Below are 12,122 nucleotides of genomic sequence, written 5' to 3'. Positions count from 1 at the left end.
ATACATTTCTATTAATATGGGTTCGTGGGTGTGTTTTATAAAGAGAACTATCAGTTGCCATCTGAGTGTTGGTGCTTTGTAATATATTCCTTTAAAAAAAAAATGCTTAGTCTTATTTCCAAATCAAACAATGTTTATTTAACAATGTGAATACGTGACACACTTTATACCTCCTGCACATATTGTCTATGTATCTATCTATTACTACCGTCCACTAGTTAAGATTTTCAATTATTTGATTTGCAACATAAAAGGATGCTGAAGATTTTGGTTGTGTTCCTACGACTGAAGTCTATTCCCATTCCATTTTCAGTACAATGCCAACAAAACAAAATACTTTAGCAATGTTTGATTTGAAGGCCTAAACACAAGGCTAATGAACATGACTGTCGGGCGTACAATCATAGAAACATAAGGAAATGGGAGCAAAGTGGGCCACTCAGTCTTCAAGCCTACCCTGCTATTCAATATAATGATCGCTGATCACACATTTAATATCCTGTTTGGAGATCAACGTAAAAAGTTAAACTGAGACTTATTTTAAAAGAGTAGTACTAAATTCATATTTAATTTCAATTAAGAAAATATTTAAGTTTGAAGCTAATAGAGGAAGTTTTCATTGATAAAATTTGGTGTTTTTTAAAAATCAATAATTAGATCATGAACTCTGCAAATCAATAGGGCGGTCAAAGAGATGGGGGCTCTTTTGATTTGTCTCTGTCTGATAGACAATAGACAATAGGTGCAGGAGTAGGACATTCAGCCCTTTGAGCCAGCACCACCATTCAATGTGATCATGGCTAATCATTCTCAATCAGTACCCCGTTCCTGCCTTCTCCCCATACCCCCTGACTCCACTATCCTTAAGAGCTCTATCTAGCTCTCTCTTGAATGCATTCAGAGAATTGGCCTCCACTGCTTTCTGAGGCAGAGAATTCCACAGATTTACAACTCTCTGACTGAAAACGTTTTTCCTCATCTCTGTTCTAAATGGCCTACCCCTTATTCTTAAACTGTGGCCCCTGGTTCTGGACTCCCCCAACATTGGGAACATGTTTCCTGCCTCTAACGTGTCCAATCCCTTAATAATCTTATATGTTTCGATAAGATCCCCTCTCATCCTACTAAATTCCAGTGTATACAAGCCTAGTCGCTCCAGTCTTTCAACATATGACAGTCCCGCCATTCCGGGAATTAACCTAGTAAACCTATGCTGCACGCCCTCAATAGCAAGAATATCCTTCCTCAAATTTGGAGACCAAAACTGCACACAGTACTCCAGGTGTGGTCTCACTAGGGCCCTGTACAACTGCCGAAGGACCTCTTTGCTCCTATACTCAACTCCTCTTGTTATGAAGGCCAACATTCCATTGGCTTTCTTCACTGCCTGCTGTACATGCATGCTTCCTTTCAGTGACTGATGCACTAGGACACCCAGATCTCGTTGTACGTCCCCTTTTCCTAACTTGACACCATTCAGATAATAATCTGCCTTCCTATTCTTACCACCAAAGTGGATAACCTCACACTTATCCACATTAAACTGCATCTGCCATGCATCCGCCCACTCACACAGACTGTCCAAGTCACCCTGCAACCTCATAGCATCTTCCTCGCAGTTCACGCCTACTCCTGCACCTATTGTCTATTGTCTATTGTCACCCAGCTTTGTATCATCTGCAAATTTGCTAATTGGTACTTTTAATCCCTTCATCCAAGTCATTAATATATATTGTAAATAGCTGCGATCCCAGCACCGAGCCTTGCGGTACCCCACTTGTCACTGCCTGCCATTCTGAAAGGGACCCATTTATCCCCACTCTTTGCTTTCTGTCTGTCAACCAATTTTCTATCCATGTCAGTACCCTACCCCCAATACAATGTGCTCTAACTTTGCCCACTAATCTCCTATGTGGAACCTTGTCGAAGGCTTTCTGAAAGTCGAGGTACACCACATCCACCGGCTCTCCCCTGTCAATTTTCCTAGTTACATCCTCAAAAGATTCCAGAAGATTAGTCAAGCATGATTTCCCCTTCGTAAATCCATGCTGACTTGGAACGATCCCATTACTGCTATCGAAATGCTCCGCAATTTCGTCTTTTATAATTGACTCCAGCATCTTCCCCACCACTGATGTCAGACTAAGTGGTCTATAATTTCCCATTTTCTCTCTCCCTCCTTTCTTAAAACGTGGGATAACATTAGCTACCCTCCAATCCACAGGAACTGATCCTGAATCTATAGAACATTGGAAAATGATTACCAATGCATCCACAATTTCTAGAGCCACCTCCTTAAGTACCCTGGGATGCAAACCATCAGGGATTTATCAGCCTTCAGTCCCATCAGTCTACCCAATGCCATTTCCTGCTGTACCTGCAAGTTTCACCACAATAACTATTATTAATTCAAGAAGTAACCACAAGCTTTGGGTTGTCCCTGATCACAATGTAAATATCAGAATTAATTCCATTGGTAATCTGCAAAAACCATGTCTCACGGAAATTATTTTAAAATATGCCAGTAATTTACTGAGTATCTATAGAAAAATACCAGTTAAATTAAAAATAGATACAGGAAAAATCTATATATTACCAATCAAAGTAATTTTTAGATGCCCTGTCTCTGAATTAAAGCAGTAAATAGCCCCATTTCCTGAAGGATTTATTTTAATACTGCAAATCTTATTTAAAACTGGCCAGTAACAAACCATACAACAGCCACTCAAATCCCTTTTTTTTTAACATGAAAATACTTTTAAGACTTAATTCACTGACAACAGTCATCCATCAACACGGTTGCAGACTTTCAAATGTGATTAAAGAATTTTTTTTGAACTGCAGGATGCCATAATCTATTGAATTTCAGTCCATGTTATTTAGCGGCTCGGGTCGGTGATACAGTCTGAATGGGAGCTTGGCGTTTCATGCTAACTGGATGATGCACAGGCCCAGTGTCTATGTCGCCAACGTACAGACCTATTCGTAGGAATCGGTTTGCAAAATCAATCGGTGTGTTTCTACTCACGGTAGATGCCGAAGCTGAAAGAGGTCTTCGTCCATGTTGGTGAGGTGCAGATGGCGTATCTCCCGGTCTCATCGCTCAGCGAGTAGCAGCGAGGGCGGTCGCCGTTTACATTCTCACTAGTCGGCAGACTGACGGGGGAGGAAGGCGCATCGAGAGTTTGGAGCAGCTCCAACTCCTCCACAGGCTCCACAGCGCCGGATAGCGGCGACGTTCAGCATCCAGCGCCAGGAACGAGCTAGGAGATTCAACACAGCAGCGTTGGACAGAGACAGCGGGGACAACTACGCGACGCAGCGGCTTCAGCACCGCGGGGCTGGACAGCGACCGCGGGGGCTGAATAGACGCAGCGAGTTCAGCACCGCGGGGCTGGACAGCGACCGCGGGGACTGAATAGACGCAGCGAGTTCAGCACCGCGGGGCTGGACAGCGACTTGGAGCGACTCAGCGGGTACAACACCGCAGCGCTTGAGAGCGCCAGAGTTCATTCGTGGACGCTAATCTAAACCCCGTCGCCAAGGTGACAGACACTGCAGGAACTATGGTTGCTGAACAAAACATGAACAGTATAAGAAAATAACTGCAGATGCTGGTACAAATCGAAGGCATTTATTCACAAAATGCTGGAGTAACTCAGCAGGTCAGGCAGCATCTCATCAGAGAAGGAATGGGTGACGTTTCGGGTCGAGACCCTTCTTCAGAACATGAACAGCGATATATTTACAATACAATACAATACAATATATCTTTATTGTCATTGTACCCAGGGGTACAACGAGATTGGGAATGCACTATAAAGAGATTTTTAGAGATTTTTAGAGATTTAGAGATAAATCTCTAAAAATCGCCCACCGGGTCCGCGCCGCCCAGCGATCCTCGCACACTAACACTATCCTACATCCACTAGGGACAATTTTTACATTTGCCCAGCCAATTAACCTACATACCTGTACGTCTTTGGAGTGTGGGATGAAACCGAAGATCTCGGAGAAAACCCACACAGGTCACGGGGAGAACGTACAAACTCCGTACAAACGGCGCCCTTAGTCAGGATCGAACCTGAGTCTCCGGCGCTGCATTCGCTGTAAGGCAGCAACTCTACCGCTGCGCACCCTTGCTAGCATCTTGTAAATATTTTCTATGTTTATGCCAACAAATAGAATGGAATCCAGTATCGTCATGCCAAAAACATGCTTCCCCGTTGTTATTTGTGACCTGCATAAACTGTGTATGTACATAATGGAAACGCACACAAACACAAAATCATGAGAGGAATAGATCGGGTCGACGCAGAGAGTCTCTAGCCCAGAGTAGGGGAATCGAGTACCAGAGGACATAGTTTGAAGGTGAGGGGGGAAAGATTTAATAGGAACCTGAGGGATAACATTTTCACACAGAGGGCAGTGGGTATATGGAACAATCTGCCAGAGGAAGTAACTGGGCCATGTTGGTCAGTGTGGGCAAGTTGGGCCGAGGGGCCTGTTTCCAGGCTGTATGACACACAATCACATTTAATAGCCTGCAAAAATGTAGACTAGGTGCGGTACCATGTTCATATACAGCAATGTCCAAAGTGGCTGACAAGGGCCAGATTGAGATTTATTTTCAGAAACATCATTGTGATTTTCAGGTTAACGGGTCGTTGGTATTTTGGCAGAAACCATATATCATCGTTTTGTTATTTAACAAAATCCTGAGATGTGTCCCATCTTGGAAAACTGTCTTTTATTTTCCACCATAAGTCATAGTGTGCAAAGAGTCGTGGCCCCACTTTGTTCAATATGTGGAGGGATTTAGTCTACTGTGCTCCTGGGAAGAACTTCCAAGATTTTAATGCACTATTGATTAAAGAGTAACCGCATACAAAAGCATGAATTTTCCTTTAGCTCAAACAATCTGTAATTCGCTGTTATTCCCAGATTTAGACTTTAGAGATACAGTGCAGAAATGAGCCCTTCGGCCCACCGAGTCCGCGATGACCAGCAATCACCCCACACACTAATACTAACCTACACACACTATGGGCAAATTTCCAACTTACCGATGCTAATTAACCAACAAACCTGCACGTCTTTGGAGTGTGGGAGGAAACCGGAGCACCGGGAGAAAAGCCACATGGTCACAGAGAGAATGTACAGGCACCATAGAAGACAGCACCTGTAGTCAGGATTGAACCCGGTCTATAGCACTGTAAAGCAGCAACTCTAACGTTGCGTTACTGTGCCGCCCGCAGTGGTATTCAGGGATGTTTTGTTATAGCATCATCAATAGGATGGTTGCAGTCGTATCATTCTCATGTTTGTGTGGAGTGAACTGACCTTAACCAGTGCGTCAGTAGGTGTTCTTACTCTTGGCCCCAGTTCCCATGGATTAGGAAGGGAGTAACCCTGGTATTCTTCAGCTCTCCTGAGATAAGTGTGTACAAATGGACATCAGGGTCAGTGCAGAGCTACGGTAGCCTGATAGAGATCATGGCTTTGGGTTGCTTTTGAAGTATAACCTTTTGCATAAAACCTTGTAACCGGCAGTAGGGGCAATAAATTGCTGTGTGAGTTTCTGCCGTCTGCAGCAAAAGGGAAATCCTTAGGGAAATTGTTCAATACAAGTCAAGTCAAGTCAAGTCAATTTTATTTGTATAGCACATTTAAAAACAACCCACGTTGACCAAAGTGCTGTACATCTGATTAGGTACTAAGGAAAAAAAATGAAACATACAGTAGCACGCAAACAGTTCACAGCACCTCCTCAATGAGCCTCAAACACTAGGGAGTAGAAATAGGTTTTGAGCCTGGACTTAAAGGAGTCGATGGAGGGGGCAGTTCTGATGGGGAGAGGGATGCTGTTCCACAGTCTAGGAGCTGCAACCGCAAAAGCGCGGTCACCCCTGAGCTTAAGCCTAGACCGCGGGATAGTGAGTAGCCCCAAGTCGGCCGACCTGAGGGACCTGGAGTTAGAGAGGGGGGTTAGAAGATTTTTGATGTAGGGGGGGGGGGGGGGGGGGTGTCCATTTAGGACTTTATACGTGAATAGGAGGAGCTTGAGAAGTTGATTCTGTACCGTACAGGGAGCCAGAATCGGGGTGATGTGGTCCCTTTTACGGGTACCCGTCAGGAGTCTCGCTGCGGCGTTTTGGACCAGTTGCAGACGGGACAGGGAAGATTGGCTGATCCCAGTGTATAGGGAGTTGCAGAATCGATACAGAATACAGAATCGATACAGTTCAGGAAATTGCCGGGAAGGTAAATCATGTTATGGAGATAGGTAAGTCCATAAAGGAAACAATATTCGTAAAATATTAATGAGCCCACGTGTATAATTGTGCTTCACGAAAGGATACAATGGAGAGATGCAGGTGCAGAACGGAGTGAACAAATATTATAGGGTTTTCGCCGGAGGGAAAATGCTTCAGTTCATTTTCAGTTTTAGTTTATTGTCACGTGCACCAAGGTACAGTGAAAAGCTTTTGTTGCGTGCTAGCCGGATGTACGTACTGGGTGTACGTACAAACTCCGTACAGACAGCACCCGTAGTCAGGATTGAACCGAGGTCTCTGGCGTTGTAAGGCTGCAACTCTACCGCTGTGCCACAGTTCCGCCCATTAATTAGAGAGAGAGTTACCACTGGGATATTCCAATACATTTCCAACTGCCTCAATGGGAAGAACGACTGGAACAGTGGTGGAGGGACTGGTGCTGGTGTGGTAAAATAGGAAGAAGCCACAAATGGCAAGTCAATAGACTGCTCTCACCAGCATAGATCGAACTGCAAGGAAGCAACAGGTTCAATAGATGGCAGCAGTATACTGCTCAGTAACAGAATTTGCTCTATTTATTTCACAGTGAGGAAATTAGCAGCAGTACAAATATTGTTTTACATTAATAGAACAAAAATAACAAAAAACTCTTTCCCTCTTTTTGATAATATTCAAACTGTTGAACAGCTCCCAATATGTTGCCTGCTGTTCCTCGCTTCTGGATGTTCAGTTTTATGATTTGTGCTTTGGAAACTAAAGATTAATTGATTCCCTAATCTTGGGGAAAAAAAACTCAGTTCATTCTGTCTATTCCTCTCATGATTTTATTATTTTAGTAACTTAACACGGATATAGCCATGAACATCAAAAGCATGCAGACTTCCAGCTACCCGTATCAGGTAGGCGTTGGATTAACTTTGCCTGCCTCTCGTTGTTGACTCTGGTCATATTGTTTTAGAATAGAATAGAATAGAATTCTTTTATTGTCGTTGCAACAGGTACAACGAAATTAAAAATAGCAATCCTGACAGTGCGTAACACGAAAAGTAAAACATATATGCAATAAATGCAAAACAAATAAATACAAATGTATTAAATACAAAAGTTTTAACAGTGTGACCTAGTGCAGAAAGTAGTGTTCAGTTCTCATATGGCCCTGGGGTAAAAACTGTTCTTGAGTCTGTTTGTTCAGGATTTGATCGACCTGAAACGTCGACCAGAGGGCAGAAGAACAAACAGACGGTGGCCGGGGTGGGATGGGTCTTTTATTATTTTGCCTGCTCTGCTGAGGCAGCGTAGGCTGAACAGGTGCTCCAGGGAGGGCAGTGAGCAGCCGATGATCTTCTGGGCCATCGTGATGACCCTCTGAAGGGCCTTCCTGTCCTTTTCTGAGAAGCTGGCATACCATGTGGTTATACAGTATGCCAGCACACTCTTGATGGAGCAGCGATAGAAGGACATCATGAGCTTCTCCTGCAGGTTGGTCTTCCTGAGGATCCTCAGGAAGTGGAGTCTCTGCTGTGCCTTCTTCACTGTGGTAATGGTGTTGGTAGACCAGGTACGATCCTCTGCGATGTGCGTACCCAGGAACCTGAAAGCGGGTACCCTTTCCACACAGGCCCCATTGATGTAGAGTGGGTCGTGTTCTGCACTGGTTTTCCTGTAGTCTATTATAAGTTCCTTTGTTTTGGAGGAGTTCAGGACAAGATTGTTCACTGAACACCATGCTGCCAGCCTTTGGATTTCATCCCTGTAGGCTGTCTCATCTCCTCCTGAGATGAGTCCAACTACAGTCGTGTCATCCGCGAACTTGATGATGGTGTTGGTGGGATGGGTGGGGGCGCAGTCGTGAGTGTAGAGGGAGTAAATCATTGCGGCTCCAGTGATCTCCTAACAGCACAGGCCTCGGACCAAAACTAAGCCTTGCCTGTTCTATCTGAAGGATCCTGACCCAAAAATGTTGTCTGTCCATTTCCCTCCACAGATACTGACTGGCCTGCTGAGTTTCTCCAGCACTTAGTGCAGGAAGGAACTGCAGATGATGATTTGCACTGAAGATAGAGACAAAATGCTGGAGTAACTCAGCGGGTCAGGCAGCGTTTCTGGAGAGAAGGAATGGGTGACGTTCCAGGTCGAGACCCTACTTCAGACCCGAAATGTTACCCATTACTTCTCTCCACAGATGCTCCCTGTCCCGCGGAGTTACTCCAGCATTTTGCGTCCTTCTCCGGCACTTTGTTTTTTTCTCAAGTATCCAGCATCTGCCGTCTTTTGTGTCTATAAATCTGTATTGTATGGTTCAGCTACTTACTATAAAACCTTATACCCTTCTTGGTCAGTAGACAGCAGTGTACTAACAACCCACAATCAAATAATTCATCAATGCTACTTCACTGTGAAAGAAGGAACTACAGATGTTGGTTTAAACCAATGATAGACACAAAAAGCCAGAGTAACTCAGCGGGACAGGCAGTATCTCCGGAGAGAAGGAATGGGTGACGTTTGGGGTCGAGACCCTTCTTCAGACTGGTTAGGGATAAGGGAAATGAGAGATATAGACGGTGGTGTGGAGAGATAAAGAACAATTAATGAAAGATATGTAAAAAAGTGACGATGATAAAGGAAACAGGCTGTTTGTCGGGTGAAAATGAGAAGCTAGTGTGACTTGGATGGGGGAGGGATGGAGAGAGAGGGTTGCCGGGGCTACCTGAAGTGAGAAAAATCAATATTCCTACCACTGGGCTGTAAGCTGCACAAGCAAAATATGTGATGCTGTTCCTCCAATTTGCTTTTAGCCTCAGTCTGACAATGGAGGCGACTGACAGAAATGTCGGTGTAGGAATGGGAAGAATTAAAGTGTCCAGCAACAGGGAGGTCAGGTTGGTTCACGTGGGGTGAGCGATGGTGTTCGGCGAAACGATCGCCCATTCTGCGTCTGGTCTCACCAATGATCCTTAACTGATGGACAGTCTGAAGTACAACAAGGAATGCAGCAGGTTTACTGATGTTTTTTTCCTTAACAAGGAGCTTTTATTATCTAGTCTGAGTTTACAAATTTACTATTCGTGCAGTTTGCAAACATCACCCATCAGATTACAATGTTGTCAGCCATATCACAACGCACTCGAGTCACCGCGGCTACCAGTGTCATAGAGGGCCTCCGAAAACCCCTTGGGACACCACATGCTCCCTCTCCAGAGGCAGGTGGGCATGGACGGAAGCTCGGAAGAGGGGCAGGCATTCGACTCGGTTACAACCCTTGACTGCCCGCCGCCTGGACCTGTGAATGGCCATCTTGGCCAGGCCCAGGAGCAACCCCCCTCCACCCCTGCTCTGTTCAGGGTGACCAAAGATCAGGAGCATGGGCAAGCTTACTCGTGACACTGAATAAACAGTCCATTATCATATTGTTTTATTCCTCTGCACGAAACCCAAGACTAAGACTGATTAGTGTTTAGTCAAGAATCAAGACTGTTTTATTATCAAATGTCCCAATCAGAACAGAATATGTAAACATAGTACTGGACCTGCATGGGTTTTCTCCGGGTGCTCCGGTTTCTTCCCACACTCCAAAGGCGTACAGGTTGGCAGGTTAATTGGCTTGGTAAAACTATAAAAATTGTCCCTGGTGTGTGTGGTGTGCGGGGATCTCTGGTCGGTGTAGACTGGGTCAGCTGAGGGAACTGTTTCCGTGCTGTATCTCTAAACTAAACTAAACAATGCCCCCAAGTCTGTGTAGTTCAGAGCTTATTTGGAAGTTGTCGTGTTTAATAGCATGATGGCTGTACGGAAGAAGCAGTTCCTAGACGTTACAGGTTTCAGGCTCCTATATCTTCTACCCAATGGCCAGAGTGAAATAAATGTGTGGCCTGGGTGGAGCGGGTGCCTGATATCGCCGGCTGCCTTTTCTAGCTAGCAAGCCTTGTAAATCCCTTCGATGGTGGGGAGGTCAGTACCCACGATGGACTGAGATCCTGAGACTTTGTTGGGCTTTCCGACACCATGTCTGCCCGAGATGGTGGTGAAGCTAAGCTGGGTAATAATTTTGTGAAAAGAAAAGAAATCAGCGCAGAAGTAAAACCAGAAAATCAATGATTTTTTATGAATATGGAGGTAAATGCCTCGGGTTAAGAGAACCTCGTGGCAGAGGCAGTAAGTGAAGACATTTCCATGCTTCTTCCTTCCGAATCTTTGCAGTTGTCAGTCATCTCCGCACTTCAGGCAAAGTAACCTTTGATTGGCAGCAACCCTGCCACATGCCAAGCCCAGCAATTTAACAGCCGTCTCTTTCCATCATTCAATGCCTGGGAAATGACACTCGGCGAAGGGAGGCAAAGCCATGGCTAGTCTTAGCTCGAACTGCATCAAATTAAACTGTCCAAAACGTTCTTGGTTAAAGTCAGGTAAGGTAACATTAACTTCAACAGAAATAAAATTCAGGGGAAATGTGAAACATTTCACACAGAGAGTGGTGAATCTGTGGAATTCTCTACCACAGAAGGTAGTTGAGGCCAGTTCATTGGCTATATTTAAGAGGGAGTTAGATGTGGCCCTTGTGGCTAAAGAGATCAGGGGGTATGGAGAGAAGGCAGGTACGGGATACTGAGTTGGATGATCAGCCATGATCATATTGAATGGCGGTGCAGGCTCGAAGGGCCGAATGGCCTACTCCTGCACCTATTTTCTATGTTTCTATGTTTCACATAGTTTACACTGGAGCATTCCGAAAAGTGTCTTTCCCGACAGATCGATAGATGTTAAGAGAACTGAGGAATCTAGGGTTAGTGCAGCAAAAAGTCACTGACGAGAAAGATCATCTGTGATCCTATTGAGTGGCAGACAGGCACCAGAGGATGACCGTCCTACTCCTTGTGGATTTATTTATAAAGTAAATATCTACATAATTTTGTTTCAGTAAAGTCAGGTGACCTACCGATAACCTACACAGACCAGGCTTCCCACCATTGACTCCATCTACACTGGAAGATGGCCTCGGAAGAACAGCCAACATAATCAAAGACTTGTCCCACTCTGGTCATTCCTTCTTCCCGCTCCCATCTGGCAGAAGGTACAGAAGCTTGAATGCGTGCACCACCAGACTCAGGAACGGCTTCTTCCCTTCTGTTATTAGGCTTCCAAACGGTCTCTCCATTCACAAGGGATAACTGTGCGATTCACCATCTCGCCCATTGTGGACACTGGACTTTGTCTATGGAATTAATGCGCTACAATGCTGAGAACTATATTCTGCACTCCGTATCTTCCCCTTTACTTTATCTATTGTACTTGAGATAGGATTTGATTATATTTATATATGGTATATGTGATCTGATTACATAGCATGCAAAACATACTTTCTCACTGTACCTCGGTACATGTGACAATAATAAAGCTAAACCTAAACCTAAATGTGGGTGTTGTGTGCTCTTTATACCATTATCTGAAGGTTAGCAAATTTGCATCAGATAAACCTAACCTGGCCCGTTGCACATCCATACTTGTTTCATATGAAGTACTGGAGTTTACTGATGAGAATCAAACCTTCTTTCACCAAAGATAGACACAATGTGCTGGAGTAACTCAGCAAGTGAGGCAGCATCTCTGGAGAAAAGAATAGGTGACGTTTCTGGTCAGAACCGCTCTTCAGACCATCAAATGTCTCCTTGATTCATCACCAGATGGACTGAAGTTTTCAGGATCTGTAATTGATATCTTGTTTTCACACCTTACCCTTCCATATCTCCGTGCCTCCCTCTCCCCTGACTCTCAGTCTGAAGAAGGGTCTCGACCCAAAACATCACCCACTCCTTCTATCCAGAGATGCTGCCTGTCCCACTGAGTCAC

General features: G+C 44.7%; 1 protein-coding gene across 2 annotated transcripts in view; it reads right to left on the bottom strand.

Moving 5' to 3' along the window:
• The window catches only part of LOC144606026 (synaptic vesicle 2-related protein), a 29,997-nt gene extending 26,551 nt beyond the window's left edge, over positions 1 to 3,446 (bottom strand). Inside the window, exon 1 of one of the 2 annotated variants that reach the window (XM_078421793.1) lies at positions 3,029 to 3,446. In XM_078421793.1, the coding sequence (XP_078277919.1) occupies positions 3,029 to 3,063 (35 nt within the window). In that variant the 5' untranslated portion in view covers positions 3,064 to 3,446. The remainder of the gene's footprint in view (positions 1 to 3,028) is intronic. The other variant, XM_078421794.1, reaches the window with a different exon arrangement.
• Between the last annotated feature and the right edge of the window lie 8,676 nt (positions 3,447 to 12,122).

Source organism: Rhinoraja longicauda, chromosome 25 (assembly GCF_053455715.1).
Source record: "Rhinoraja longicauda isolate Sanriku21f chromosome 25, sRhiLon1.1, whole genome shotgun sequence".
Lineage (NCBI taxonomy): Eukaryota > Metazoa > Chordata > Chondrichthyes > Rajiformes > Arhynchobatidae > Rhinoraja > Rhinoraja longicauda.
Note: the sequence above shows the minus strand (reverse complement) of the source record. Positions and strands in the feature narration are given on the sequence as shown.